The sequence below is a fragment of the Arachis stenosperma genome, chromosome 2 (assembly GCF_014773155.1).
Source record: "Arachis stenosperma cultivar V10309 chromosome 2, arast.V10309.gnm1.PFL2, whole genome shotgun sequence".
NCBI classification, from domain to species: Eukaryota; Viridiplantae; Streptophyta; class Magnoliopsida; order Fabales; family Fabaceae; genus Arachis; species Arachis stenosperma.
The window spans coordinates 121388334-121413137 of record NC_080378.1 but is presented as its reverse complement, the minus strand read 5'-3'; the positions used below and the strand labels follow the sequence as shown (position 1 = coordinate 121413137).

Below are 24804 nucleotides of genomic sequence, written 5' to 3'. Positions count from 1 at the left end.
CTTTAAAACATATTTGTATATCTTGGACATCTTTGTATAATTGTATTTGAGTCCTGTGACACAGTGTCAAGGCACAAAGTGGTAGTTAGTACAGAAAAATGAGATAATGTACAAGCCAGTGAGTTTAGGCTGTCAAAAAGATTGGCTACATTTAATAGGAGGGCCATAGTACTGAATGCAATTTTCATATGCAGACATGAAGAGATCTACATCTCATTTTGTACCTTTCTTTTAAGTTGTTGCTGCCATTTTCCAAATTGTGTGTTTTTGATAGAGATGGGGAAGACAGGGAAATGGCTTAGAAACTTATTGACAGGGAAGAGAGATAAAGAAAAATACAGGGAAAAATGTGCAACCATTAGCCCAATTGTTCTGTCAAATGGTACAGAAAATCCAATCACTCCAAACTCAACAACACCAAAGGAGAAAAGAAGGTGGAGTTTCAGGAGATCATCAGCCACAGCTACAGCTTCCAAGGAACTGAATTTTGCAGAAGCAAGTGCCACAGATGCTCAGAATGAGCAGAAGAAGCATGCCACGGACGTGGTTGCCGCCACAGCTGCTGCTGCCGTGATCCACTTAACTTCCAGTTCTAATGAAAGAACTGGAAGCATTGAAGAAGCTGCTGCCATTAAAATTCAATCTGTGTTCAGGTCCTACTTGGTATGTAATCATATAAGTATTACACTTGTTTTAAAATATGTGTAACTTTGGAAATCTAGTACATCAATGTACCAGGTCGTATATGTGAATGGGTGAAACGTTTCAATGTTGTGTGTACCAGGCAAGAAAAGCATTGTGTGCTCTTAGAGGGATAGTGAAGTTGCAGGCACTGGTAAGGGGTTACTTGGTGAGAAAACAGGCCAGAGATACATTAAGGTGCATGCAGGCTTTGGTCATAGCCCAAGCCAGAGCTCATGCTTCAAGGCTTCGAATGGAATCACAAGGGAAGCGAAAAACCTTATTAGAGGATAATGTGTTCAGGCATATGTATAATGTGAGTTCAGCATTTCTTGCTAACTATCTTTCAAACTGTAGAGTGATGACTGAAATTTCCAACTTAATTGCTATCATCAGATGATGATGATTTGTATTAGTATTTTTCTAGTGAATGAGAATGAGTATGGATTTTGGTGTTTTGTCCATGTAGGAACATGAGAGAGGCATGGAAGAGAACATCAAGATTGTGCAGATGGATGTTTGTGATTCAAGAGGAAGAAACAGCACATCAAATCACGGATACGGCCATAGATATTCAACATATTATTCACCAAATGGTTATGTTTATTCATACTTAAAAGAAGGAGGCAGCAACAAGGCATCGCCAGCACCTTCAGCAATGACAGAGTTCAGTCCAAGAGCATGCAGTGGCCACTTTGAGGATTGTGGAGCCTTCAACACAGCACAAAGCAGCCCTCATTACTACTCAGCAGTTTCAAGAGAGGAGGATTTGAATCTTCCTTTTGCTTTTCCTAAACCAAACTATGCAGCAGACTCCATGTCCTATGACTACCAATTTTTCCCAAATTACATGGCTAACACTGAATCATCAAGGGCCAAAGCCAGATCACACAGTGCACCAAGACAAAGGCCAGATTCATTCGAGAGGCAGCCAAGCCGGCGTAGAGCTTCGGTGGAGGGAAGAAGTGTCCCGAGGCCAATGAGAATGCAGAGGTCATCTTCACATGTTGGTCTCACTGCACAAAACTACCAATATCCTTGGTCAATGAAGCTTGATAGGTCAACTGTTTCCCTCAAAGACAGCGAGTGTGGCTCTACAACTTCAGTGCTCACAAACTCCAATTACTGCAGATCTCCTGCTGCATATAATGTGAGTACTTAGGTATATAGTTAAGTTCTATTCATTTTTCCAACTTGTGTAGCAACACCAATACTCTTCGATCTGATCAGATTTCATGAATGCTTGCTTTCGATGCAGCCTCGTGGACATAGGTACTGAAATCGTGCATTCCAATACCGGTTTTGAAGGAGACCTTCTGCTTTTAAACTCGAGTGCAAATAACAAATCCATTTGATTGATGTTCAGCTTTTGAAGTGTTTCTTTCTTATTCTTCTGCATCTTTAAACTTTTAACTATTTCAAGTGTGTATAATTTTACCAGCATCAATTTTAGTTTCAGATGTCTATTCTATTTCTGTAGAAAATAGAGATGACATAAGTAACGCCCAATAATCTGGAATTTGATGCTACTTAAGAAGGCCATAATATGTGTTATGGCCACAAATTTACTCTCCCCATATATATTGCAAGAGATACAAAGGAGAGGAAAAAGTATCGAGATACAAAGAGGAAAATCAACATGCGCGTGATTCCGTTCGCCAATTGTAGTTAGAATAATAGCATCCTTGCCATATATGGATTTTGTTAATTGGGATACTTTAGATAAAGCGAGTTTAGTTCACTGGATAATTTTCCCTGTAAAGAGAATGCCATTCTGCTTGCCAATGATCGACAATGTTAAAAGAAAATTCAACAAAACATAACAAGTCAACATCTTGGTAAGACGGGGTATACTATATAGAATTGTTTATCGCATATATCCATGTTAAATTTTTTTCTTGTTATTGTTCACACTTCATTAACGACAAGCCAAAGGAACTGGTAACCAGAAACATAGTAAGCCTACCGCGAATCAAAACTGACAAGATCTTTTCTCAATTGAAAAATAGTAGAAACGATGCTGGTCGAACCAAATGTGACATTTTCATAACTAGCATACAAAATTGTCCATAAAACACATTCAACTCGTAACAAAATTCATAACATTTTAGAGAAACTATAAAAGAGAAGAAACATGCATTGCGCAAATTTAAGACCTTGGCTTCTCCTTCTTCTCCTTGAAGAGAGCCAAAAGAGAAACACCAGAGACCTTCACCACCTTGAACCGGACTCCAGGAATATCTCCCACAGCATGACCCTTTCGTCCGAATCCGGCAATCAAGACTTCATCCTACAGAAGCAGGCACATCTCCGATGTTAACAACATATTCTACAGGTATTAAAACAAATTGGATCAAGTTCTAAAAGAACACTCACATTCTCTTCTATGTAGTTCAAGCAACCATCATTTGGGACGAATGCAGCAATCTTCTTGCCATTCTTGATTAGCTGCACTCTGGCACACTTACGAATGGCAGAGTTGGGCTGCTTAGCTTCAATACCACTGCACATAGAAAACCAATTAGTTCCCCTCCCCAATATGAAAAAGTTGAACTTTAAAGTAATCTTACATCTTCTCAAGGACAATTCCCTTGGCGTGGGATGAACCAGCAAAGGGTTTCTTCCATTCATTGCCGAGATGGGATTTCTTGTAGGACTTATCTGCCCACCTTTGCCTCCTGCGGTGGGACTTCAACTTGCGGGCAGCTCCCATTCCGCGTGTCTTCCTGTACATAATTTCATACACCGCAAATAATCCCTACTTATCACTAACTATGCCAATGCCAAAGAATATCAAAATCAAAAATTTAAAATTCAATAAACAGAAATCAAATGCTGACACTAATTCAACTCCTACGCTCAGGCTTATAACCACATGGCAAATATATATAAAAAACTAAATGGGGCAGATAAATGCAACCTTGAATCCTACAAGATAAGATATACCATAGGGTAGAAAAATTAAAACTTTCCTAGGGGTTGTTGAGGTAAGAAGCAAGGATTTGATTTGATTAAAGAAATATAAATACATAAACATTGAGACAGCTACCATACTGTAGGATTCAAACAAGTTCATCCTTTATGTGCAAAATTGGAAGATGGAGGGAGAGGTGTGAAGAGTAGTTACCCCATGGCGACGGCGGGTTAGTTGTTCTTGTGCTGCTGCGGTAGACGAGCTGGGTGAAGGTGGAGAATCAACTGCAGAAAGCCAGAAACCCTAATGCTGTTTTGCGAGTCAGAGTTGGGGCCTTATATATACTTGGACATACGATTGAGACTTGGGTTCTGTTCAGCTTAACGAGCCCTTTGGCCCAATATTTACTTACCTCAAAGACCACCTCCCACACAAAAAAAACGTAAATAATAAATTAAAGAAAATTAAATTTTAAATTAATTAGATATAATTCTTATTATATATGGATCGTGAGCCTAAAATGCGGCCGTTATTTACGTTGTTAGCATATTTTTTTTGTTTACCCAAATGGTATTCTCAACCCGACAGGTTAAGAACTAATTTGTCACGGATCTGAGTTTCATTTAAGGGTCTGCTGTTGGCCAATGAGTTGCTATATGTACAAGGCGGGATTCAAACTCCCGATACTTGCTTAAGCGGACGAGTGAGCTGACCACTCGACCAACCCAAATTGGTTAGCATATCTTATTGTTTACTTATTGGAATTGAAAAAAAATATAACGTACCCTATGTTTATTAGCACTTGTATAAAAAAAGAGAAAAGAGTAATGAAATTGGTTTGGAAGTTTATTAGTTTGTTTAAGTGACAGTTGAGAATTCGAATATATTTTGCATGCAGTCTATTATAGTGTTTATAAATATAATATTTATATAATAAATTAGGTTACATTTAGAAAGGAGACTAAAATCGAAAAGATGAGGCAGAAAATAAATTAAATTTTTATATTATATTTGGTATAAAATATATTAAATTGAGTTATGTTTAAGAATTATATTTAGTTTAAAATAAATACAAAGATTAAAGAGTAAATTTAGAATTTAAAAAATTAAATAAAAAATTTTTTTTAAAATATTATTACAATTTCAGTCTTTATCTTCAAAAATTTCAATCCGATATCCTAAAACTAAAATTTTAAAAATTTCAAACGCTACCTTTTAGTGTCATGTAGAAAATTTTGAATTTCTATATTAAACACTTTGTTAGCAAAACTCGCAATCCATCAATAGTCAATTAATTAGTTTTATAACTGTGTTAAAAAATTTGTCTTTCTTTTTGTTTTTCATTTTTTTTTGTAAAAAAAAAAAAAAGTAGTAGGCTTTAAAAATTATTCTTAGAGAGTACTAAAAAAAATAGACAGGAATTGAATATTGAATATAGAATTACAAATTGAGACATATAAAGAACTAACTATTCGGTTGTGAACTCAGCCACTCAATTATTTAATCCTTACTTGAAAAAAGTATGAAATTTATATATTCTATATCAGAAAGCATAGAGAACTAAGTTATAATTAGTTAATTCTTTCTTTAAATTTTAAAACCTTTTGTTTTTGGAAGATTTAAGATGTATAATTTAGAATTTAGAAGTAAAAAATTTATCATTTAAAATAAATAAAATAATTTTTGGAAAAGAATAAATTATGTTGATAAAAAAAATAGCTCCCTAATATCACTGGTGATATAAATATGCTAGTAACCTTTGTTGTGTAGCACAATGAAATCAATTAAGCAAGAGTGATGTGAATTGTATCTCATTATAATTTTAAGGGGTAAAGAAAAGAAAAGGGTCAGATAAGAAAATGCCCCTTTTTTCTTCGTTTATTCAAAAGATGGCATATAACATAAAACATACATGATCCTCACCCTTCTCTATTACCCACACTAACTAGTAACTAGGAATGTGATGACATGAAAACTTCAAAAAGACCAAGCATTGCGCCATTACAAAGCTGAGGGAATTGAAACCACCATCATCTTCAAATATTCATGTTTTTGTGATGTTGTGACACCATGATCTTTGTTAGGTAAAAAGTTCCCTAAGTAGTACTTGAAACCTGAAAATAACCAAAACAGAAAGGTCAGAAAGTAGTAATGAGTTAAAGCATTTGAGCAATAAACCAACAATCATGAAACGCTACCTTGGACACTCAATGATTCTTCTTCCACAAAACTCCAATCTTCTTCAACATGTTTGTGTTTTTCTTCTTGGGCGAGTCATCATCTGTGTCTTCTGAATAAGGAGAAGTCATCTTGCCAGTGATAGAATTGAAATTATTATCAAGTGAACCGGTTCTCTCCACAACCTTTCCATTGTTTCCAGCAGATAGTATGGTGGCAGCTGCTTCGGCAGCCTTTCTCCACTGATCCGACTGCACTTTCAGCCTCCTTAACTCGGCCTCTAACTCAGAATTTGCAGTCTGTGCAGCATCTAATTGCTGGGTTACCCGAACTGCTCTATGGTTGCTTTTATCCGCTTCTTCTGTTATGGAACCGAGTTTCATCAGTGCCTCTCGCTCTGCAGCTCTTGCTGCTTCTGCCGAAGCAACAGCCTCATCAGTAATCTTGTTCTTCTCTGATTCCCGCCTCTCTATCTCCATTTTCAGCGAGCTGTTCTCCTCGGATATATTCTGCAGTTCGGTCTCTCTATCCATTAATGTTTCCTTCAACTCAGCTACATTAACTTCCAATTTTCTGAGCTGCCCCACGAGTTCAGATTCTCTTTCACTAGGCTGGCTCAGCTTCATCTTTGACTTGAGCCCCTCATTCTCTTCCGACACACCCTGCAACCTCGTTTCCTTCTCCATCAGGCTCGTCCTAAGCTCTTCCATGTCAGCTTTAGCTATTTTCAGTTCCTCGCATAATTCAGCTTGTCGCTTACATGACTCCGATTTTGTATGCTCCAGCTGTTCATAAGTACTTCGAATCTGCAATGTGCTCTGGATATATTCTTCTTGGTACCGTGCCTCAGCAACATCCAATGCAGATTTCAATTTTGCTGCTTCAGATTTCACGGAGATAAGCTCTGCTTTGAGCTGCTTTATGTCCTCATTTTCTACAGTTTCCATTTCAGTTCCAGGTTCATTGCTTGGGCCTGATGTATCTTTCTTAGCACCACAAGCCAAATCAGCCTGGAGCTTGTTCACATGTTCTTCCAATGCTTTAACTTGACATCTTGACTGCTCCAACTCCAAAGCTATGGCTTTATAAGCTTCTGAGGCTTTCATAGCTTCTAACTGGAGTGTTTCCACAGTCTTATTTGCTGCTTCTAACTGCATTTGAGTTTTGCCAACTATTTCCAACGCCTGGGACTCAGATTCTTTGCAATCATTTACTTCATTTTTCAGCTTTTCCACAAACGAGAGTGTTTCGTCGAGCTCCATTCTCAGCTCCTGAATCTCAGCATGAGCTGTATCTGCATTGTTTGCCTGAGAAGCTTCAGATTCGCGTGCTCTTTCGAGTTGCATTTTCAGCTTCTGGATTTCATTCATGGCAGATGCCAGAGCAGATGAATCCATTGCATGCTGCTTTTGAACAGCCTCTAGTTCAGACTGCCATGCTCGGTCGCGGTCTTGAGAGATTTTACGGAGCTCTTGAATCCGTTCTTCTTCAGAAGCAGATAGTTCCAAAAGCTGATGCTGGGACTCCTCCAGCTCTTTTGTCATTGCTACAAGCTGCTTTTTCGCCTCTTCGGCCTCTTGCTGAGCCTTTCTTTTCCATGACTCAGAGGAGTTAAGTTGATCCTTAGCTCTCTTGTGATCCTCCTGAAGTTGAGCAAGTTGAGACTCCAATTCCTGGACCCTAGTCGGCCTCTTCTTCTAGAGTAAATAATGAAGAAATTATCCATAATTTGAATATACTTTAGTGTTGGAACTTTTCATATATTGTATAGTTTCTATTACTCATAAGATTACCAATATAATTGCCAAAATTACAGGCTTTTAGTCAAGAAGAATACCTCAGACAATGGACTTCGTGGTGACTTGTGTTCAACAACCTTTGGGATTTTATCCTTTGGAGTCTTACTCAATGGGTTCGGAGATGAGGAGGCAGAGTCTGAATCAGAGCCTGGTGCCCTGGATTGTCGACCGGCACGAGGAGTTGCAGGAGATTTCCTTCGGGGCATTTCTGAAGTGCTAGCTCTGATATGACAATTAGCAAGCAAAATAAGCATAGAATGCAGATCAAAAAGCATCTTAACCAAAATTTAAAAGATAAAAAATGAAAACATGCATTTGAAATAATTTCTTTTTAAAATTTCAAGAATGAAATGGAATATTCACAAGAAAAGGTGCTATGTTTTTTTACAAAGATACAAAACAGCCCTTCTCAAGTCTCAACACATGATTGCCAAATGGAGGGGAAAATAAGACAAAATAACAACACGATTCATTATTTCATTAGCATCTCACCAAACAACTCCAATCAAACAGACATGTCTCCTTAAAAAGTAAAAACTATATATCAAAGATCCAAATCTTGTTGTAGATAAATTGTAGATGTTCAAAACATGTAATATGATCCTCATTATGAATCCACTAAAACACCAATTAAATAAATAGAGAAGGCACAAAGATGGAGTGTTGGAAAAGAGTTAAGTACCAACAACCTTACCTTGCTTTTGTTGTCTGCATATTTTAACGTCAAAGTCGATAGGGAGGCAATAGTAATCTGAGAAAGAAATAAAGCCAATAAGGATTTTGATTTATAAGAATGAAAGAGACGGATTTGTTTGCACTTTGCAGCAAATGACAATGGCATTCAACAGAAAATAAAAAACCCAACAAACAAATAAACCTACATATAATCCCTTCAAAGAAACTCCATGTAAACTAACTCCACTACCACCAAACAAAATAGAAATAAATGGAACACACTAAACATAATAAAACCTTGCACCAACATAATAAGTAAACTATCATTAACGGAAAACTATCTTCCACCTTTTTTCAAAATTTTCTTTAATGACATTTCCTCCCTTTTACTCCATAGCAACAAGGAGCACTTGAGACCTCCATGGACCATCAATAAACTACAATGACAGCTACATTAGCATCCCACTTAATGTAATCTTCTAAACCCATGATGCGGTCAACGAAAGCATATTATAACTAGAAATGATTGAGTGTGCTATGCTGTACAGAATTGCTGACAACCATAATTCCAAGCTCATTAATGTTCAGGATTAAAGTGTCCTCCTTTTATTTTATTTTCTTTATTTTTTCCCCTGAGAATAGTAGAACTTAAGTGAAGCTCAATGAAGTGGCAATGGTCCCTTTTAAGTTTTAGCCATTACTCTCTACACATGTGGAAAGTGAAAAACTAGCTCGTTTGAAGAATAGGGGAAAGACACAAACTTTAAGCACCCCATGTCTGAATATGAAAACTAAAATCCCAGATCTACATGCAGTGTATCACCAATACATCAAAAGAAAGCAAAGCATTTAAAAAAAAACGTATGAAATTGAAAGAGGATACAATGTACAACCAAAGTGTTGTAAAACAAAGAAGTAAAAAATAGAATGAAAATAAAGACAAAAGTTCCTTTTTTTAAAACACTCAAATAGGCAGGAAAATGACAGATTTGGGAGACGAGAATGGAAGAATCATAATGAAGAGAAAGGAAACTAAGCCAAAACCAACAAGCCCAACTGTACAAACACACACCCCAACACACCAACAACCAACCTGATTAGGAATACTATTATAAACAATACACAGATGAAAAATATCAAGCTTTTGTCGTAAAAAACATGGGAAAATGATAACAGAGCTGAACCAATGGGAAGTGGCAAAGAACACACCACAGCTATGAAACAGCAGTTACCAGTGTATAGTAATGATGCTACTGCTGTGAGCTGGGACGCGCAAAAAAATGGTAGAAATGTTGAAGAGTAGCAAGGAAAAGAAAAGGAAAAGGAGCAAGTTTTGGGGAAATGGAGGACAATGGTCAAAGCCTCAAAGGTAGATTGTTAGAGTGGTAGTCACTACTCACTAACTAGTAAGCTCAGGTGTCTGTCTGAGCCTTCTCTCTCCTTTCTTTCTCTCACTAGCTGTGTTACTGTTCTTTTCTTTTTTATTTCTTGTTTTAAGTGTACAGAGTCTAGTTCCTTCAATCCCGATGTGTGTTAACAAAAAATTAAATTTTAAAATAATCAATATTATATTAATTTTTTAAAATATTGTTAAGATATATTTATCACTTTTTTTAATATATATTTTACTTTTTTTGAGAGGTCATAAAACAGAAATAAATTATTCACTAGAAGGATAAGTTAAATAAATTAGTTGTAATATATTATAATTATAAAAAGTTTAATTATATTATACATTTAATAATATAAATTTTAATAACAGATAAACGTATTTATTGAGGTAAACCTCAAAGTAATTTCTAAAATTGTAATCAAATTTTAAAGTGGTCCTTAAAATTAATAATTGTTTAATTTTATCCTCAAACTTGCATTCCAGAACTCATACTAGTCCCTAATGCACTTTCCGTTCATCAGAACGCTGAAATGACGTCGTTTTATATTTAAAATAAAAAAAAATCCGAGTCTCTTCTTCCCCAATTCGAGTCACTTCCCCTTTCCCTTCTCCTTTCTTTCAGTTGTCGCTTCTCTCTGACCTCACTTCAGTATTACGTGAATTTTATGCAGTAAACTAATGAAACAAAGATTCCAATAAAATAAGAAAGGAATTACAAAAATAGAGCTAAACACGTGTCAAAATCAATGCATTCAAACATCCAGAACAAATTCTATTACAGTAAAAAATTGAAAAAAAAAAGAACCCATACAAGAGGAAAGACAGAGAAGAGAGACTAGGTTGGGAAGTGGAGCAAGCAGCGTGATGCCGTGACGAAAGTCGGAGAGGCGATAACAGAGATCTCGAGTTGGGGAAAGACCTCAGATTGAGAAAGAAGAAGAGAGAGAAAAAGGAAAAGGAAAAAAGGAAGGGCCTCATATTAGGGAAGGAGAATGAGAAGGGAAAGGAAAAAAGAAACTAGAGATAGATTGGGAAAAGAAAAGAAGAGCGTGGAAGGAAAAAGAAAAGGTGAAATGGGGAAGGATTGGAGAAGGAGAAATAGACCGTGGAAAGAGAAGGGAAAGGGGAACTGGGGATGGAGAAGAAGAAGGGGAAGGGAAAGGAGAATCGAGAAAGGGTTGGAAAACGGAAAGGGAGTGTAGAAAGAAAATGAAAAAAAAAAAACTAGAGAAGGAGGGGGTGTTTTTTTTTTTAATAAATACAAAACGACGCCAATTTTTAGTGTTTCAGTGAATGAAAAATGTCTTGGGGACTAGTATGAGTCTCGGAGTATAAATTTTGAGACAAAATTGAGTAACTATTAACTTCAAAAGCCACTTTAAAGCTCAAGTAATTTCAGAAATCACTTTAAGATTTAACTCCATATTTATCATATCATTCTTTTTTCAAACTTACATTTTCTTTTTTATTTTATCACGTAAGTAATTAAATAAAGCCTTTTAGATTTTTAAATAGTCCTAAGTATTTGTTTTGTCTATCTACACAAAAATACTTATAGAGTATGGGTTAAAAAATTTTCAGTTTGTTTTGGAGTGTTTTGACTAAAAGAATAGGCCTGCAAGATATGCATAAGGTGTTAGCATGTTTTCGTTTCTTTATAAACACAAAATTGAGTCATTTGTAAAAAAAAATGCTAAAAGAAGGATATCTACTATAAAGTCTTAAACCAAAAATTTCTTATCTCTATTCTCTTATGTGAAACATACAAAATAATTTTTTTTTACAAATTATAAAAAGATAAAGAGAGAAGAGATCACCTTATTGTAATTTATTACGTGATTTAAAAAAATTATGAGGTTATTCTTCTATAATAACAGAATAAAATACAGTAATCACATATTTTTTCATCCAATCCATCCATTTTTTTTACAAAATTTCATTTAATTCTATCATATGCCTTACTCATATCAAGTTTGAGAGCTAAATCGTAATCACCAAATTCCTTATTCTTTTAGAAAAATGTATGTATTTATGGACAATAAGGATGTTATTGCTGATCAACATTTTTGTAATAAATGTACTTTGATTATTACTAATGACCTTATTCATAACATGTTACATGCCAACTAAAACTTTAGAGATTATCTTGTAAAAGATACTATTGAGACTTATTAGCCTTATCTGGGTCATCGTCTCTGTCATAAGAATTTTTAGAATGAGATAAATTTGAGTATAATTCAAGAATCTTAACATCTTATCATTTGTAAAAAAAAAATTTAACTATTTCCACCACTTCTTTCTAGATAAATTTTCAGTAAAATCAAAAGAATTTTACTGTGAATCCATAATCTCCAGAAAAGATTAATAAAAAACAGCATCCTTGATTTCACTTTCTATCACTCTTCTTATGAGCATTTGATTAGTTCTATCACCCACCTTCCTTCAAATAGAGTTAATGTCCTTCTCTGTTGATTGCCGAGAATTAGAGGATGAGAAAAACTCCTAAAAAGTAGTCATGAGCAATTTGAACTATGTCCCCTAAATTAATTTTAACTGTACCGAAATTGTCTTATAGTTTGTAGATTTTGTTCTTTCGATTTTTGTATTGAAATTTAGAATGAAAAAATTTAGTATTCTAATGTCCACATTTCAACCACTAAATTCTATTTTTTTTAATACCTCTCTTATATCTCTTGTAATCAGCCAAATTCTCCTCCAACATATGAATTACTTCTCTATCTGTATTACTTCTTTTAATTTTTTTAACCTTACTTTAAGATCAGCAATAATTTTTTGTGAGTTGTTGGGATTGGTCAATGTTTGAAATAAGAGACTAAACTAGAAGAAGGATTTGTGTATTATTAAGTGTAATATTCAAATTATCTGGAATGATACAATATAAAAGGGTATTTATAGTTACTACGAGAATCGTAATAATAAAGACGTAATCTCATATAATAAATACTCAGATATACTAAATAATACTAATTGATCCTAATTATATTCTAACATCCCCCTCAAACTCAAGTGACAACTTGAGTTTGAAATTTATTTAAAACAACGAAATAAAGAGAAAAAACTACATAAACGGATAAAACGGGTGCAGACAGAACTGACGGAAGGAAGCGCAGATGGAACTGTCGCTTGTCTGAAGGAAGCACAGATGGAACTATCGCTAGTCTGAAGGAAGCGCAGGCGGAACTGTCGTTTGTCTGAAGGAAGCGCAGACGGATCTGTCGCAGTGTGAAGGAAGTGTAGACAGAACTGCCGAAAAAAAACGCATACAGAACTGCCACAAGGAAACACAGACGAAACGCAGACGGAACTGCCACGAGAGAACGCAGATGGAACTGCCGAAAGTGAGCGAAAACTATATGATTTTTTCATGAGAATAGATAAGCAGCAGATGACAATGGTGTTTGATCATTCGACTCGAAAAAACACAAGACAAATAAATTAAGCTAGTCGGTGAGGTGAAAAAGCATAAAAAAAGAGTGACAAAAGGAAAAGAAGAATGACATAGAAAAAAAAAATACAAAAATTACGGTGATTTCACTGCAAGGAAAACAACCTATCCTCTTCAAAGAGAATACCATGGCTCTGATACCATGTTAGAAATAAGAGACTAAACTGGAGGAAGGATATGTGTATTATTGAGTGTAATCAAGTTGTCTATTCAAGTTGTTTAGAATGATACAATATAAAAAGATATTTATAGGTACTAAGAGAATCGTAATAATAAAGATGTAATCTCCTATAATAAATACTCAGATATATTAAATAATACTAATTGATCCTAATTGATCATAATTATATTCTAACAGTCAACAATAATGTCTGCATTGTTTTAATTTATAAAATAATTTGCATATTAAAAAATCTAAAATATTATATTTTTATGTCTCTTAATCTCTTTCACAATACTCAATGTGAGTAATATTTATAGAATTAAGAGACTAAATAAAAATAATTAAAATTTTAGGGACTAAATTAAAATTTATATATAAATTGAAAAATAAAATTTAACATTATCTCATTTTAATTCAATAAATTAATATTATATTTTTATTTAATATTTTTAAATATTATTAATTAAAAATAATAAATTATACCTATCTTACAGCATTGATATGCAAACAAATTATATTTATGCTAGTTCTACTAGTAATAGTGGTATCATAATATATGAATCATGTTTATCCATTCAGAGCATGTGCTGTGCCACACTCACACGCGGCTCGAAAAGTATAACATGCATTTTACAATACAAATTAAAGGGGGAACTTGATAAGCTAATTAGTTTTAGAGGATAGGCACAAAAATGAAAGCTTAGAAGAAATGATGATGACATACATTAGCATAAAGGCAGGGCTTTGCTTTGTTTATAATTTAAGCAACAAGATAAGCGGGGCGAAAAGGTTGGCGCGTGAAAAAAGCAACCAAGGTAAAGAATGCTCAACATACATGAAGATGTTGTAAAAGTGTTAGAAGCACCAAAAAACAAAGAAAATTGAGAAATAACGTTGCTACACAAACTTAAGATGGCCGATAAGGAAGGTCATGGTCCATGAGTTTTGGTTAGGGCTATACATGGTTCGGTCCAGTTTAAAAATTTGATTTAGATCCGAACATTTTGAGAACTAATTTAGTGTGATCTGATTCCATTAGGTCTATAAATGAGTAACAATCTCAAAAATAGATCCGGTCATTATTTAGAGTCAGATTTGGATTAAGACGAATCCGATTTCACCCAATCCTATATGTATCATAAGAAAATTAAAAAAGGTATATATGTAATGCGTGAGCATCTTTTCTATCTTTTCCTAATGAATTTGCATTTAATTTGTTAAGTTTAATCAATAATTAATTATCTTTTAGCCACTATGATGCTACTTTGAGTCGTGTGCAATTTTGTTTATTTTAGGTAGTATTCGGATGGATTTGATGGAGTTTTCGCAGAAAAATAGAAGAAGGCGAATGATGCCGTCAACCCTGATCTCTCTGCACTCAATATGTTTTAAATTAATTTCAATATTATGTTAAATTAATTATAAGTTTATTGTTTTGTTTTTAATCACAATTGTTGAATTAAAAAATAGATAAAAGAAGTATGAAATTAGAATTATAGATAAATTCAAATTCAAATATGGATATCAACTTCTTAATAAGAAGTATGTCATTTTCTTTTTTATAAATAAGTGTATCATAACTCCGCCTATGCTACACCTATGTTACATATCCGGTCCCAAGTCCGGATAAAGGAGGAGAGTTATGTTAGGTTTTGGATAGTCAACATAAAAATTTAGTCGAATCTTTATGACATGGATTAAAGATGTTATTGCGCTAAAGCTAGGTCGTTGCCCAGAAGTAACGCGTTGGATGGTTCGCATACAGTGTTAAATGAGTAAGAGTTGTTGTATCGGGTGCCTGGGTGTAGTGTTAAATGAGGAAAGGTTCCCACGTTTTTGTGAACTGACGAAGGTAAATAAGTTAGTTCAATTCAAAAAAAGGGGTAAAGGTAAAGGTTTGAGTGACAAAATATTGAGATTTGGGACATAGAATATAGACACTTTAACAAAAAATCCATAGAGGTGGTGGATACCATGATAAGGAGGAAGATTAACATCATGTACCTATAAAAAACAAAATGAGTTGGTGCAAAGACTAGTGAGTTGGATACTTCCGGGTTCAAACTTTTGTATACAGAAAAAGTGAAGAATAGGAATGGAATAGATATTATTGTGGATAAGCAGTGGAAGAAGGGCGTAGTGGATGTCAACAGGGTGAAAGATTGAATCATCTCTATCAAACTTGTGGTGGAAGGAGGTACCTTTTATGTGATTAGCGCCTATGCACCGCAAGTAGGTTCAGACGAGCAACACAAGATAAGGTTTTGGGAGGATCTAGAGAGTTTGATCCAAGACATACCTTCGGGAGATAAATTTTTTTTAGGAGGAGATTTAAATAGCCATGTTGAAAGAGAAGTGACTATGTATGGAAGTATTTACGGAGAAAATGGTTTCAGAGTGGTCGATACCGAGTGTAAAACTATTTTGGACTTTTTCCTCAACCTTTGACATTCTCATCGCAAGTACATGTTTAAAAAAAAAAGACAAACATCTTTATAACATATAAGAGTGGCATGACAAGCTCTCAAATTGACTTCTTGTTAAGGAGAGTTGACCGAAAATGTTGCTTTAATTGTAAAATTGTTTCAGGAAAGAGTTTAACAACACAACATAGGATGCTCGTTATGGATTTTTGCGTTGAGCAAAAGTTGAGAAAAAGATATCATATGAATAACCCAGGGATGAGGTGGTGGCGGATAAAATGTGAAAAACAAAGAAGCTTCCTAAGATGGATAGGAGAAGAGACAAAGTGGGATGGGGATAGTAGCGTGAAGGAGATGTGAAGGGAGAGAAGTTATTAGAAGAACAGCAAAAGAAATTTTTTGTGAATCTAGAGGGACATGACCAAGAAATAAGGAGTCATGGTATTCGAATGCGAATGTACAAGAAAAGATAAAGGCAAAGAGAGAGTGCTTTAAGGAGTGGTCTTTGTGGTGAAATGCAGATAATTGGAAAAAATATAAGACAACTAAGAAAGAGACAAAAGTGACTGTAAGTGAAGTAAGAACAAGAGCATATGTGGGTTTCTATCAGTCTTTAGGTACAAAAGAATGAGAAAAATGTATATATAGAATCACAAAGAGCCAAGAAAAAAGAACGAGAGATTTAGATCAAGTTAAGTGTATAAAAGATAAAAACGGAGAGATTTTATCTCAAAAAGAAAAGATAAATGAAAGGTGAAAGAACTACTTTTACGAGTTATTTAATGAAGGACAAAAGACTCTTCCGAGCCTTTGTCGGTTATGCATGAAGGAAGAAGACCAAAACTCCGACTACTATCGAAGGATTCGAGACTTTGAGGTAAAAGAAATTCTAAAACGGATGAAAAATGGCAGGGCATTAAGACCCGATAATATTCTATTGAAGTTTTGAAGGGCCTCGGAGAGAAAGGCATCAGTTGGTTAACCAAACTTTTTAATAAGATTTTAAGGTCAAAGAAGATGTCAGATGAGTGAAAAAATAGCACCTTGTTACCTATCTACAAGAATAAGGGAGATATATACAAAAACTATAGAGTGATTAAACTCATGAGTCATACCATGAAGTTATGAAAAAATGTGATAGAACAGAGGTTGGGACAAAAGACACAAGTAATAGAGAACCAATTTAGTTTTATGTTAGGCAAATCCACCACTTAAGCGATATACATATTAAGAAGGATGATGGAGAATTATTGTAGTAATAAAAGGGATCTATATATAGTATTTATTGATTTAGAAAAAGCGTATAATAAAGTGTCAAAGGATGTCTTATAGAAGGTTTTGAAAATGAAGAGAGTAAGGATTACACCAAGAATCATCCTAAGTCTATATCTTTTCACATTAGTCTTGGAAGTACTCACAGAGCATATCCAAGAGTCTTTTCTATGGTGCATGTTTTTTGCCGATGACATCGTTCTTATGGAAAAGTTAAGGAAATACCTAATAAGAAGTTGGATTTATGGAGAGAAGCTCTAAAAGTGCATAGTCTGCGCATAAGCCGTAGCAAGACGGAATATATGGAATGTAAGTTTGGCCACCGAAGGAGAATCCCTAATACAGAGGTGAATATTAGAGAAAACATCTTACAAAAAGTTAAAAGTTTTAAGTATCTAGGTGCATCATACAAGATAATGGAGAGATTGAATATGATACAAATCATATGATTCAAGCATGTTGGTCAAAATGGTAGAGTATCTCTGGTTTTATATGTGACAAAAAAGTATTTTTAAAACTTAAAGATAAATTTTATCAAATCAGACTGGTTATGCTTTAGGTACAGAGTGTTGAGCGGTTAAAGGAGAGCACAAACATAAGTTAAGTGTAGCAGAGATGAAGATGTTGAGACGGATGAGTGGTCATATGCGATTGGATAGAATAAGGAACGAATAGAGAGAGAGAGAGAGAGAGAGAGAGAGAGAGAGATTTGGAGTAGCACCTATTGTAAAAAAAAAATTGTAGAATCACGTCTCAAGTGGTTTGGACATGTGAGAAGAAGTCCAACAAAGTATCCAATCAGAAAGGTGGATAAGATGGAAGATGGATAAGAAGTAAAAGGCAAAGGAATACCATTGATGAAGTAGTCAAACGAGATCTATATATAAACGATCTCTTCGTAGACATGACACATGATAGAGTTTAATAACGTTGTTTGATTAATGTATCTGATCCCACATAATAGGATAAGACGATTGTTGTTGTTATTAATAAATGTATCATAATTTTTTGACATAAATTTTAAATTCAAATATAAATATCAACTTATCGATAATAAATATGTTTTTTATATATAAATAAGTGCATTATCAAGACTCATATTTTACCTATTTAAATTTGATTTTAGTATAACTCAAACATAGTATAATTTTATAGGATATAGAATTAGATAAAAATCTTAAAAAAATAAACCTAATTATTATTTAAGGTCGAATTAGAATCTAGAAAAACCAGCTTCACTCGGCCATGTACACCGCTGGATAATGATGAGATTGTAAGGGCAGAGTAGTTGGTCTAAAGTGGAAAGCAGCAAAGGCCGAATCCAGCTGAGTAGTATTAAATTGAATTGAATTGGTTTGGGGTAATGTTTTAGAATTAGATCCCAAGCGCGGTTGGGTTGCTCCAGATTGTTTTCTTTCATCCTGACTAGTTGTGGTGCGTGGGAGATGACACATATACGTAACTTGTTGGGAGCGGGGGTCAAAGTAAAGTAGGGCTATTTCGTTCCTGAGAGCACACGCGTAAGCTAGAGAGTGGCTGATGCCATCTAATTAATAACACTCGACTCGTCTCCTCCGCTCCGCCACCATCAATCATGACAAACGCCGCCGCGCCCTTGAAGGCCATTACCCTCACGCACGTGCGATACCAGAGAGGGGACCCGCTGGGCCACTTCCTCGCATGGGTCTCCCTCGTCCCAGTCTTCATCTCGCTCGCCGGATTCCTCTCCCACTTCCTCTTCCGCCGAGAGATCCACGGCCTCACCTTCGCCCTGGGCCTCATCATCTCCCAGGTCGTCAACGAGTTCATCAAGACCTCCGTCCAGCAATCACGCCCCGACACCTGTCACCTCCTCGAGGTCTGCGACTCCCACGGCTGGCCCTCCTCCCACTGCCAGTACATGTTCTTCTTCGCCACCTACCTCACCCTCTTGTCCTCCAGGGGCTTGGCCTTCTGGGATCGCTCTTCCAACCTCTTCGTCCATTCCCTCACCTGGGGCCTCGCTCTCCTCACCATCTGCTCCCGTGTCTATTTGGGCTACCACACCCTCGCCCAGACCTTTGCTGGCACCGCCCTCGGTGTCTTTCTCGGTGCCGCCTGGTTCTGGATTGTCACCAATCTCTTGAGTCCTTATTTTCCCCTCATTGAAGAGAGCTCCTTTGGAAGGAACTTCTATCTCAAGGACACCAGTCATATTAGGAATGTCTTGAAGTTTGAGTACGATACTTGCAGAGCTGAGAGAGCCAGGATCACAAATTCTGACCACAAGTCTCGCTGATTTTCCTTTACATTCACCTCAGGTATGCCAACCAAATTGCTCCTTCCATTTTGAAACCTATTTCAACATGTTTGCAATGACCACAACGGTTTACAACTTACAATAACAATTCCATACAATTGAATAAGTGATTAAATAATTAAATCATGTTTGACAAACTAGGATTAAACATGCTTACCAAATCATGGGTGCTTGTTCTGTTTATGCACTGATATGCTGTTTAGGGAAGGTCTTCATGTTGTTCATAGGTGCATGCCTTACTTGTTTCGTTTAGAGTTGGGGACGAAAATGATTGAGGACTGACAAGTCTTGTATTTGATTGTATAAGTGGGTTCAAAAACTCGTATTTTCCTTGTAGTTCTGATGCCCGCATTGGATCAAATGATGATGTGGTGTTTGGGGGCGTTGCAATAACTTACAATTGGATATTATAGGTCTAGCTAGCTTGATCTGTAAATTCAGTAAATTCAACGCATTCATGTTGTCAAAATGATCCTTGTGATATGAAACTCATGGTCTATTTATGTTTTGAATCATTGCTGCAAATACTTGTGATTGGCCTTATGGCATTCTTATGAAGGATGTGATTAATTGTTAAATTTCATGGAAAGGGATAGGAACTCCCTATGGTGAATCTTGGCAAGCTATCCTAATTTTTGATAATTCATCTGTCTGTTCCTTCTTGCTAATGTTGGACCTAGCTATTCTAAGATGGAAGCCCTCCTTCTGATCAGACACTGGTGATTTATAGAATCAGGCTGTAGTAAAGTGTTTTGGGAGTGTTCCTTGATTGCTGAAAGAAGCAAGATCGGAAATGTGTTTTGAAAATCAGGCTTAGTTTCTCTCTTTGCCAATGATTGATTGCCTTGCATCTAAATTGTGACTCAGGACCTTTCCTTGTAACTCTCCAACTTTACTTTGTACAAGCATGAATCTTGTCATTACATATTTTATATTTTAATTCAATATTCTTCTTGTATGGATTTTAGCAGCTATCCTTACTCTTAACTTTTACAGGCATAAATTTGTCTTGCAGAGAATTGTTTCCTCAAGTATTTATAGCACGCAATCATCATTTATTGGTGCATGTCACTTTAGCAGCCAACTATGAAGAGAGCAAATAGAGAAATAGAGATGATGTAACAATAGATACTTGTCATATTCTATACATAGAAACTCCGAGGGAGAATTTGATCTTGTTTTCTTTTGATGTTTAAACGAACATGCATTGATCATATAAATAAAACTTTCCCTAGAATAGATACCCGTGTTGTTTAGTATGTATTATCAAATAAAATGTTATTGGCGTAAATTTTTTATCTTATTAAAAGGTTACTTTAAAGAAGAACCATTACAAGTTTCACATACGAATAGGTTATCTTGTGTTAAAATGTATCGTTGGGATTGCCTGTAGCCCTGTACTGTGTTTTCACTTTTCAGTTGCATAAATCGTGTTCTCCAAATGAAATTCAGTTGACTTTGTATCAGTTGCATCGAATTTGAAACCTAATCTGGATGAATTATTGCAGTAAAAGATCATATATAAGATGTTATGGGATCAGCCAACTTACAGGTTCATGTCACACGAAACTAGATATGCTCTAAGAATTTGCCAACTTATTGGAAATATGATAAAGATAGGGTTGGAAGAAAGTGGTATTAATTAATAGGAACCTTTGAGCAAGGGTAGGGTAGGCTAGGATATGGGATACTATCACTGAAACCTGTTGCCTTTTGCCTTTGGATCACGCATTATTGCATTCTATCTTTTACTCCACTTAATGGCCATATACATATATTTTGTTGTTGCTTTGGATGAGGAAATATCATGCAAAAAGCCAAAAAGTGACAAAGTAACGAAAACAGGTCTTCCTTAATTTTACCCTCATTAAACTAAATCTTTCTGTGAGAAATCTATTCAGAAAATGGATTTGTGAAAGCTCCTACCAGGGGAATGGCCAAGCAGATTTAATTTGTGAGTATTCATCATGATTTTGATCTTTCTACCCATGACAAGTCCCAGAGGTTTTTGAAATACTGCAAAAAATCATCAGCAGTTTCGAACCACTGCACGCACGCAAGCATGAGCTTCTTTTGCTCCATGCATGCACAACAATAAAATGAAGGCCTACATGAAAACAAAATGAAAGGAAAGTAAAATCAACAGGACGGTAGTGAATTTAAATTAAATTCAAGAAAGGAAATTATAACGAAGAGATTATTGTGTTGGTGACTAGCTAGCTAGCTTGCTCTTGTATCAGCGCAGATGAGTTGTGTCACACTCGAGCATCTTTCATTGTAATTTGTAATTGCCAATCTCCCTGTGTGAGGATGCTGCTGCACATGTACTTAATTATGAGTGAGATTTTGGAACAAGCTAATATGTGCATGTAATTTTGTTGCTTACCCCAAGCATGTCCTCATCGAGCAGGCACAAACTCCAAATACATTTATATCAAAAGAAAGAAATCTTCAAATCAGAGATTTTAGTTCTCCCATCCACAAAAGTAGATGGAAAGGGATATGACATAAGATAACAAATCTCCTCTTTGCACTTTCTCCACAATTACAAAGCACCAAAGAGTGATGATGAGAACACATTTCTAGTCCTGGCCGAAGCAGGGGAAGGTCAATTAGGTGAAAGAAGTGGAAGAGTCAGCTAGCGATGATGGAGAGTGACGTGGCAAATAATGCATGCTTTCTGGTCTTAACATTTGCTTCTCGTTCCATGCTAGTGGATTGGAGATAGTATGTATTTGTACCCCACACATCCAGGCTCCAGCCACATATTAGCTGTTCATTCATTCTTCAATTCCAGCTAGGCTCGAACCCCCATTTTATTTACTTACTTTCCTATCAAATTAGTGTCGCCTAACACACGCATGCATTATTATTATTATTATTATTCACGCCTTTTCTTAAAATTATACCATAATCAAATTTCTCACTCACATGCCTCATGCCTGCTGCAATCTTGAACATATATATAATATGTAAGGAGAATTGGTCAACCTATAAAATCCCAAATTAAATGACAAGTGTACACAACTTACTATATATAATGAAGCATAAAGATATACTGGTATATGCATTATTTTTTCTTGTATATTTTTAAATTTTTAACATTTAAAGTAATATTTTTTATCTTTAATATAATAAGAAAAGAAAATTATACTAATGCCTTAAATAAAAATATTTATGAAAGATACTAAAGCAAAACTTGGGTGAGGCTTGGCGGTGGTTCGGTTGATGAATGAACCCACATAGTCCCCACAGCATCTAATAAGGCATGGTTCCTCCTTATTTATAAATAAATGATATAAGGCTTAGCCTATCATTCTTCATTCATCATCTAACTTAATACCATGGCGTATATGGTTGGCCTTAGGTGTGTCTTCACCACCTGCTTCTTTCTCTCTCTCATCCTTGCTCCCCTCCCTCGTTTTTCATCATCAACGGGTACGTTTGCAACTTTAATTCTTTACAACCACAGTTTCTTAATTATTATTTATGCACCATACACAATAAACAAGTCTTAGGCGCCTGATTAATTAACAATTATTGCTTGTTTGTTGCAGTAGTGGAAAACAAGAAAGAATCATCAGAGGTATACGAGATAGATTATAGAGGTCCCGAGACTCACTCATCTGTTCCTCCTCCTCATCGCTTCCCTCGCCATCCTAAAACTTCACTTATTATTCACACTCAGAAAAAAGGCAAGTTTCTTTCATTTTAAATCATATCTTCCTTTATGGTATTGATCATCATGGTCTGCTACAATTTCATTTCATCACATAATTAAACCCTCTGTGTGGATATAGATAATACACATACAGGCGATGTGCTATTTTTTAATTAAGTCAGAAGTATCTATGTAAAATAAAGGTGAATTTCGGTGATATATACCCCATAAATAACATAAAATGTCATTATTGAAGATGAGAACAATCTACTTTTATTATGACCAGCATAGATCCATTATATAGGGGAACTATATATACAAGCTGCTGTTATAGGATTTTATCCGATCCAACCTAAGCCTCCATCAGTGCCGCTTGGAAAATAACTAATGATTGTTTTGGGTACTTTTTTTTCTAGCAATAATCGCTCCAATAGTGCATACTCCTAACTAGTCCTCTCTACTCTGTAGGTTGAAAAAGCTTAGCTTGGTGCTATCATGATATAGAAGTGTTTTCGCTACACTACTACGCTGGGCCTAAGTGAATATTATTTATAAATCAAAAGTGAAGATGGTAAAGAGAGATTTGAGCAATTTTCCTCCTATAATTATTATTAAATACTTTGTGTCTCTATTTTTCATAATATTTACTTTTGATGTATAAATAATATTAATTATTCCAAATATTGTATCTTGATTTGATTTGCTCATATAATTGATGGCAGAAAAAATCAGTGTGTATCAGATTTGTGTGGATCACCTAAAATGGACGGAAACAATTTGTGGCATTATTTTTGGAGTCTAATATACTTGTAACTTTCAACAGATATGGCATAAATATATGCTACTTTTATGTTCGTTTTGAAGAGATCTAGCTTTGCGGTTGCTTATTTGATAATTAATTAATTATTAATTGTTTGACTAAAGTTGACTCTGTTTTCTTAGATTGTCTACGAGATTGCTAATAAGCAGCTTTTAACCTTAGCCAAACATACACTTTGCATACTAATTAATTCTTATATATTCTACAAACAATACAATATAAAGGAGTTGTGCTTTGTATATAAACGTAATGCTGCCGTTTTATCAAGTATTTATCGTCAAAATTATTCATTTAGTTTAATGTAAAAGGAATATGTCAGATTATTTACACCGTAAGGAATAATTTGATAGAAAAAAAATTAAAAATTAACATGATATAATTTTTTAATATCAAAGATATTTATGATACAATTAAGATTTCAAAAACTTTTTAAAATGCAAGCGCCTAATTTTAAAAAGTACTTTAGAACTTAACTAGTTTAATTTCCAATAACAAGAGTCGTACTAATTGTTAATTGAAGTATGCCAATTATAAAAACGAGACGTGGCTATTTAATGGGGGACCTAAATAATAATTTAAAGTTTCCCTATGACGAATAATTGATGGCAAACACATGGATATATAAGGGTATAGGATTGGTGAAATTCGTCAATGAAAGGAACATACAACCAACAAGTGCATGTCTTGATGTCATTGGATAACCACTTAAGGCTTATCACCATCATCATCTAATTATTATTAGTGTAATAATGTTTCTTTAAATTAAGATTTGAGTAAATACAACTAAAATGGGGAGACAATACAAAAATCAGTCAAAGCATTGTCCAACCAAAAGCACAAGACATCCAAATGCAGAAGAGGACACACTTGTGAACCAAAACAAAACACACCATCTTCCATTTGGTCCAAGGTGGTAGGTACTCCACAACCAAGCAATATAAAGGTGGAACTGGAGGTTGGACAACATCCCATGTTTCTATTTCAACTATTAAGAATTGGCAATATTAATGGTTTAGTTATAGCTTATTATAAGAGTTTGTTTAGGTGTTATTAAGTTATT

General features: G+C 35.1%; 5 protein-coding genes across 10 annotated transcripts; 3 read left to right on the top strand and 2 right to left on the bottom strand.

Annotated features, from left to right (window-relative positions):
• Window positions 1–220: 220 nt before the first annotated feature.
• Window positions 221–2250, top strand: LOC130960328 (protein IQ-DOMAIN 19-like). Its single transcript, XM_057885710.1, has 4 exons — window positions 221–663; window positions 785–997; window positions 1151–1831; window positions 1940–2250. Exons 1-4 carry the CDS (start codon window positions 277–279, stop codon window positions 1958–1960), a joined length of 1302 nt encoding a protein of 433 aa, XP_057741693.1. The 5' UTR covers window positions 221–276; the 3' UTR covers window positions 1961–2250.
• Window positions 2251–2651: 401 nt separating this feature from the next.
• Window positions 2652–3921, bottom strand: LOC130960329 (40S ribosomal protein S23). The gene is made up of 4 exons (XM_057885711.1): window positions 3809–3921; window positions 3252–3407; window positions 3058–3184; window positions 2652–2971 (listed from the first exon to the last, which is right to left on the bottom strand). Exons 1-4 carry the CDS (start codon window positions 3811–3813, stop codon window positions 2831–2833), a joined length of 429 nt encoding a protein of 142 aa, XP_057741694.1. The 5' UTR covers window positions 3814–3921; the 3' UTR covers window positions 2652–2830.
• A 1458-nt stretch (window positions 3922–5379) lies between these two features.
• On the bottom strand, window positions 5380–9701 carry LOC130960165 (interactor of constitutive active ROPs 2, chloroplastic-like). 4 transcript variants are annotated; one of them, XM_057885467.1, is made up of 5 exons: window positions 9480–9701; window positions 8267–8323; window positions 7611–7794; window positions 5794–7470; window positions 5380–5709 (listed from the first exon to the last, which is right to left on the bottom strand). In XM_057885467.1, the coding sequence occupies exons 2-4, from the start codon at window positions 8284–8286 to the stop codon at window positions 5803–5805; spliced, it is 1872 nt and encodes a 623-aa protein (XP_057741450.1). In that variant the 5' UTR covers window positions 8287–8323; window positions 9480–9701; the 3' UTR covers window positions 5380–5709; window positions 5794–5802. The 4 variants fall into 4 exon arrangements, with proteins under 4 accessions (XP_057741450.1, XP_057741453.1, XP_057741451.1 ...); XM_057885470.1 differs by lacking the exon at window positions 9480–9701 and adding an exon at window positions 8596–9034; XM_057885468.1 differs by lacking the exon at window positions 9480–9701 and adding an exon at window positions 8454–8467.
• An 8489-nt stretch (window positions 9702–18190) lies between these two features.
• Window positions 18191–20522, top strand: LOC130962334 (lipid phosphate phosphatase gamma). 3 transcript variants are annotated; one of them, XM_057888554.1, is made up of 2 exons: window positions 18191–19264; window positions 19944–20253. In XM_057888554.1, the coding sequence occupies exon 1, from the start codon at window positions 18559–18561 to the stop codon at window positions 19240–19242; it is 684 nt and encodes a 227-aa protein (XP_057744537.1). In that variant the 5' UTR covers window positions 18191–18558; the 3' UTR covers window positions 19243–19264; window positions 19944–20253. The 3 variants fall into 3 exon arrangements, with proteins under 3 accessions (XP_057744537.1, XP_057744536.1, XP_057744535.1); XM_057888553.1 differs by lacking the exon at window positions 19944–20253 and adding an exon at window positions 20279–20522 and having other exon boundaries at window positions 18192–19264; XM_057888552.1 differs by lacking the exon at window positions 19944–20253 and adding an exon at window positions 20260–20522 and having other exon boundaries at window positions 18192–19264.
• A 1931-nt stretch (window positions 20523–22453) lies between these two features.
• Window positions 22454–23811, top strand: LOC130961792 (uncharacterized). The gene is made up of 3 exons (XM_057887800.1): window positions 22454–22701; window positions 22821–22958; window positions 23393–23811. Exons 1-3 carry the CDS (start codon window positions 22608–22610, stop codon window positions 23395–23397), a joined length of 237 nt encoding a protein of 78 aa, XP_057743783.1. The 5' UTR covers window positions 22454–22607; the 3' UTR covers window positions 23398–23811.
• The last annotated feature ends 993 nt before the right edge of the window (window positions 23812–24804 follow it).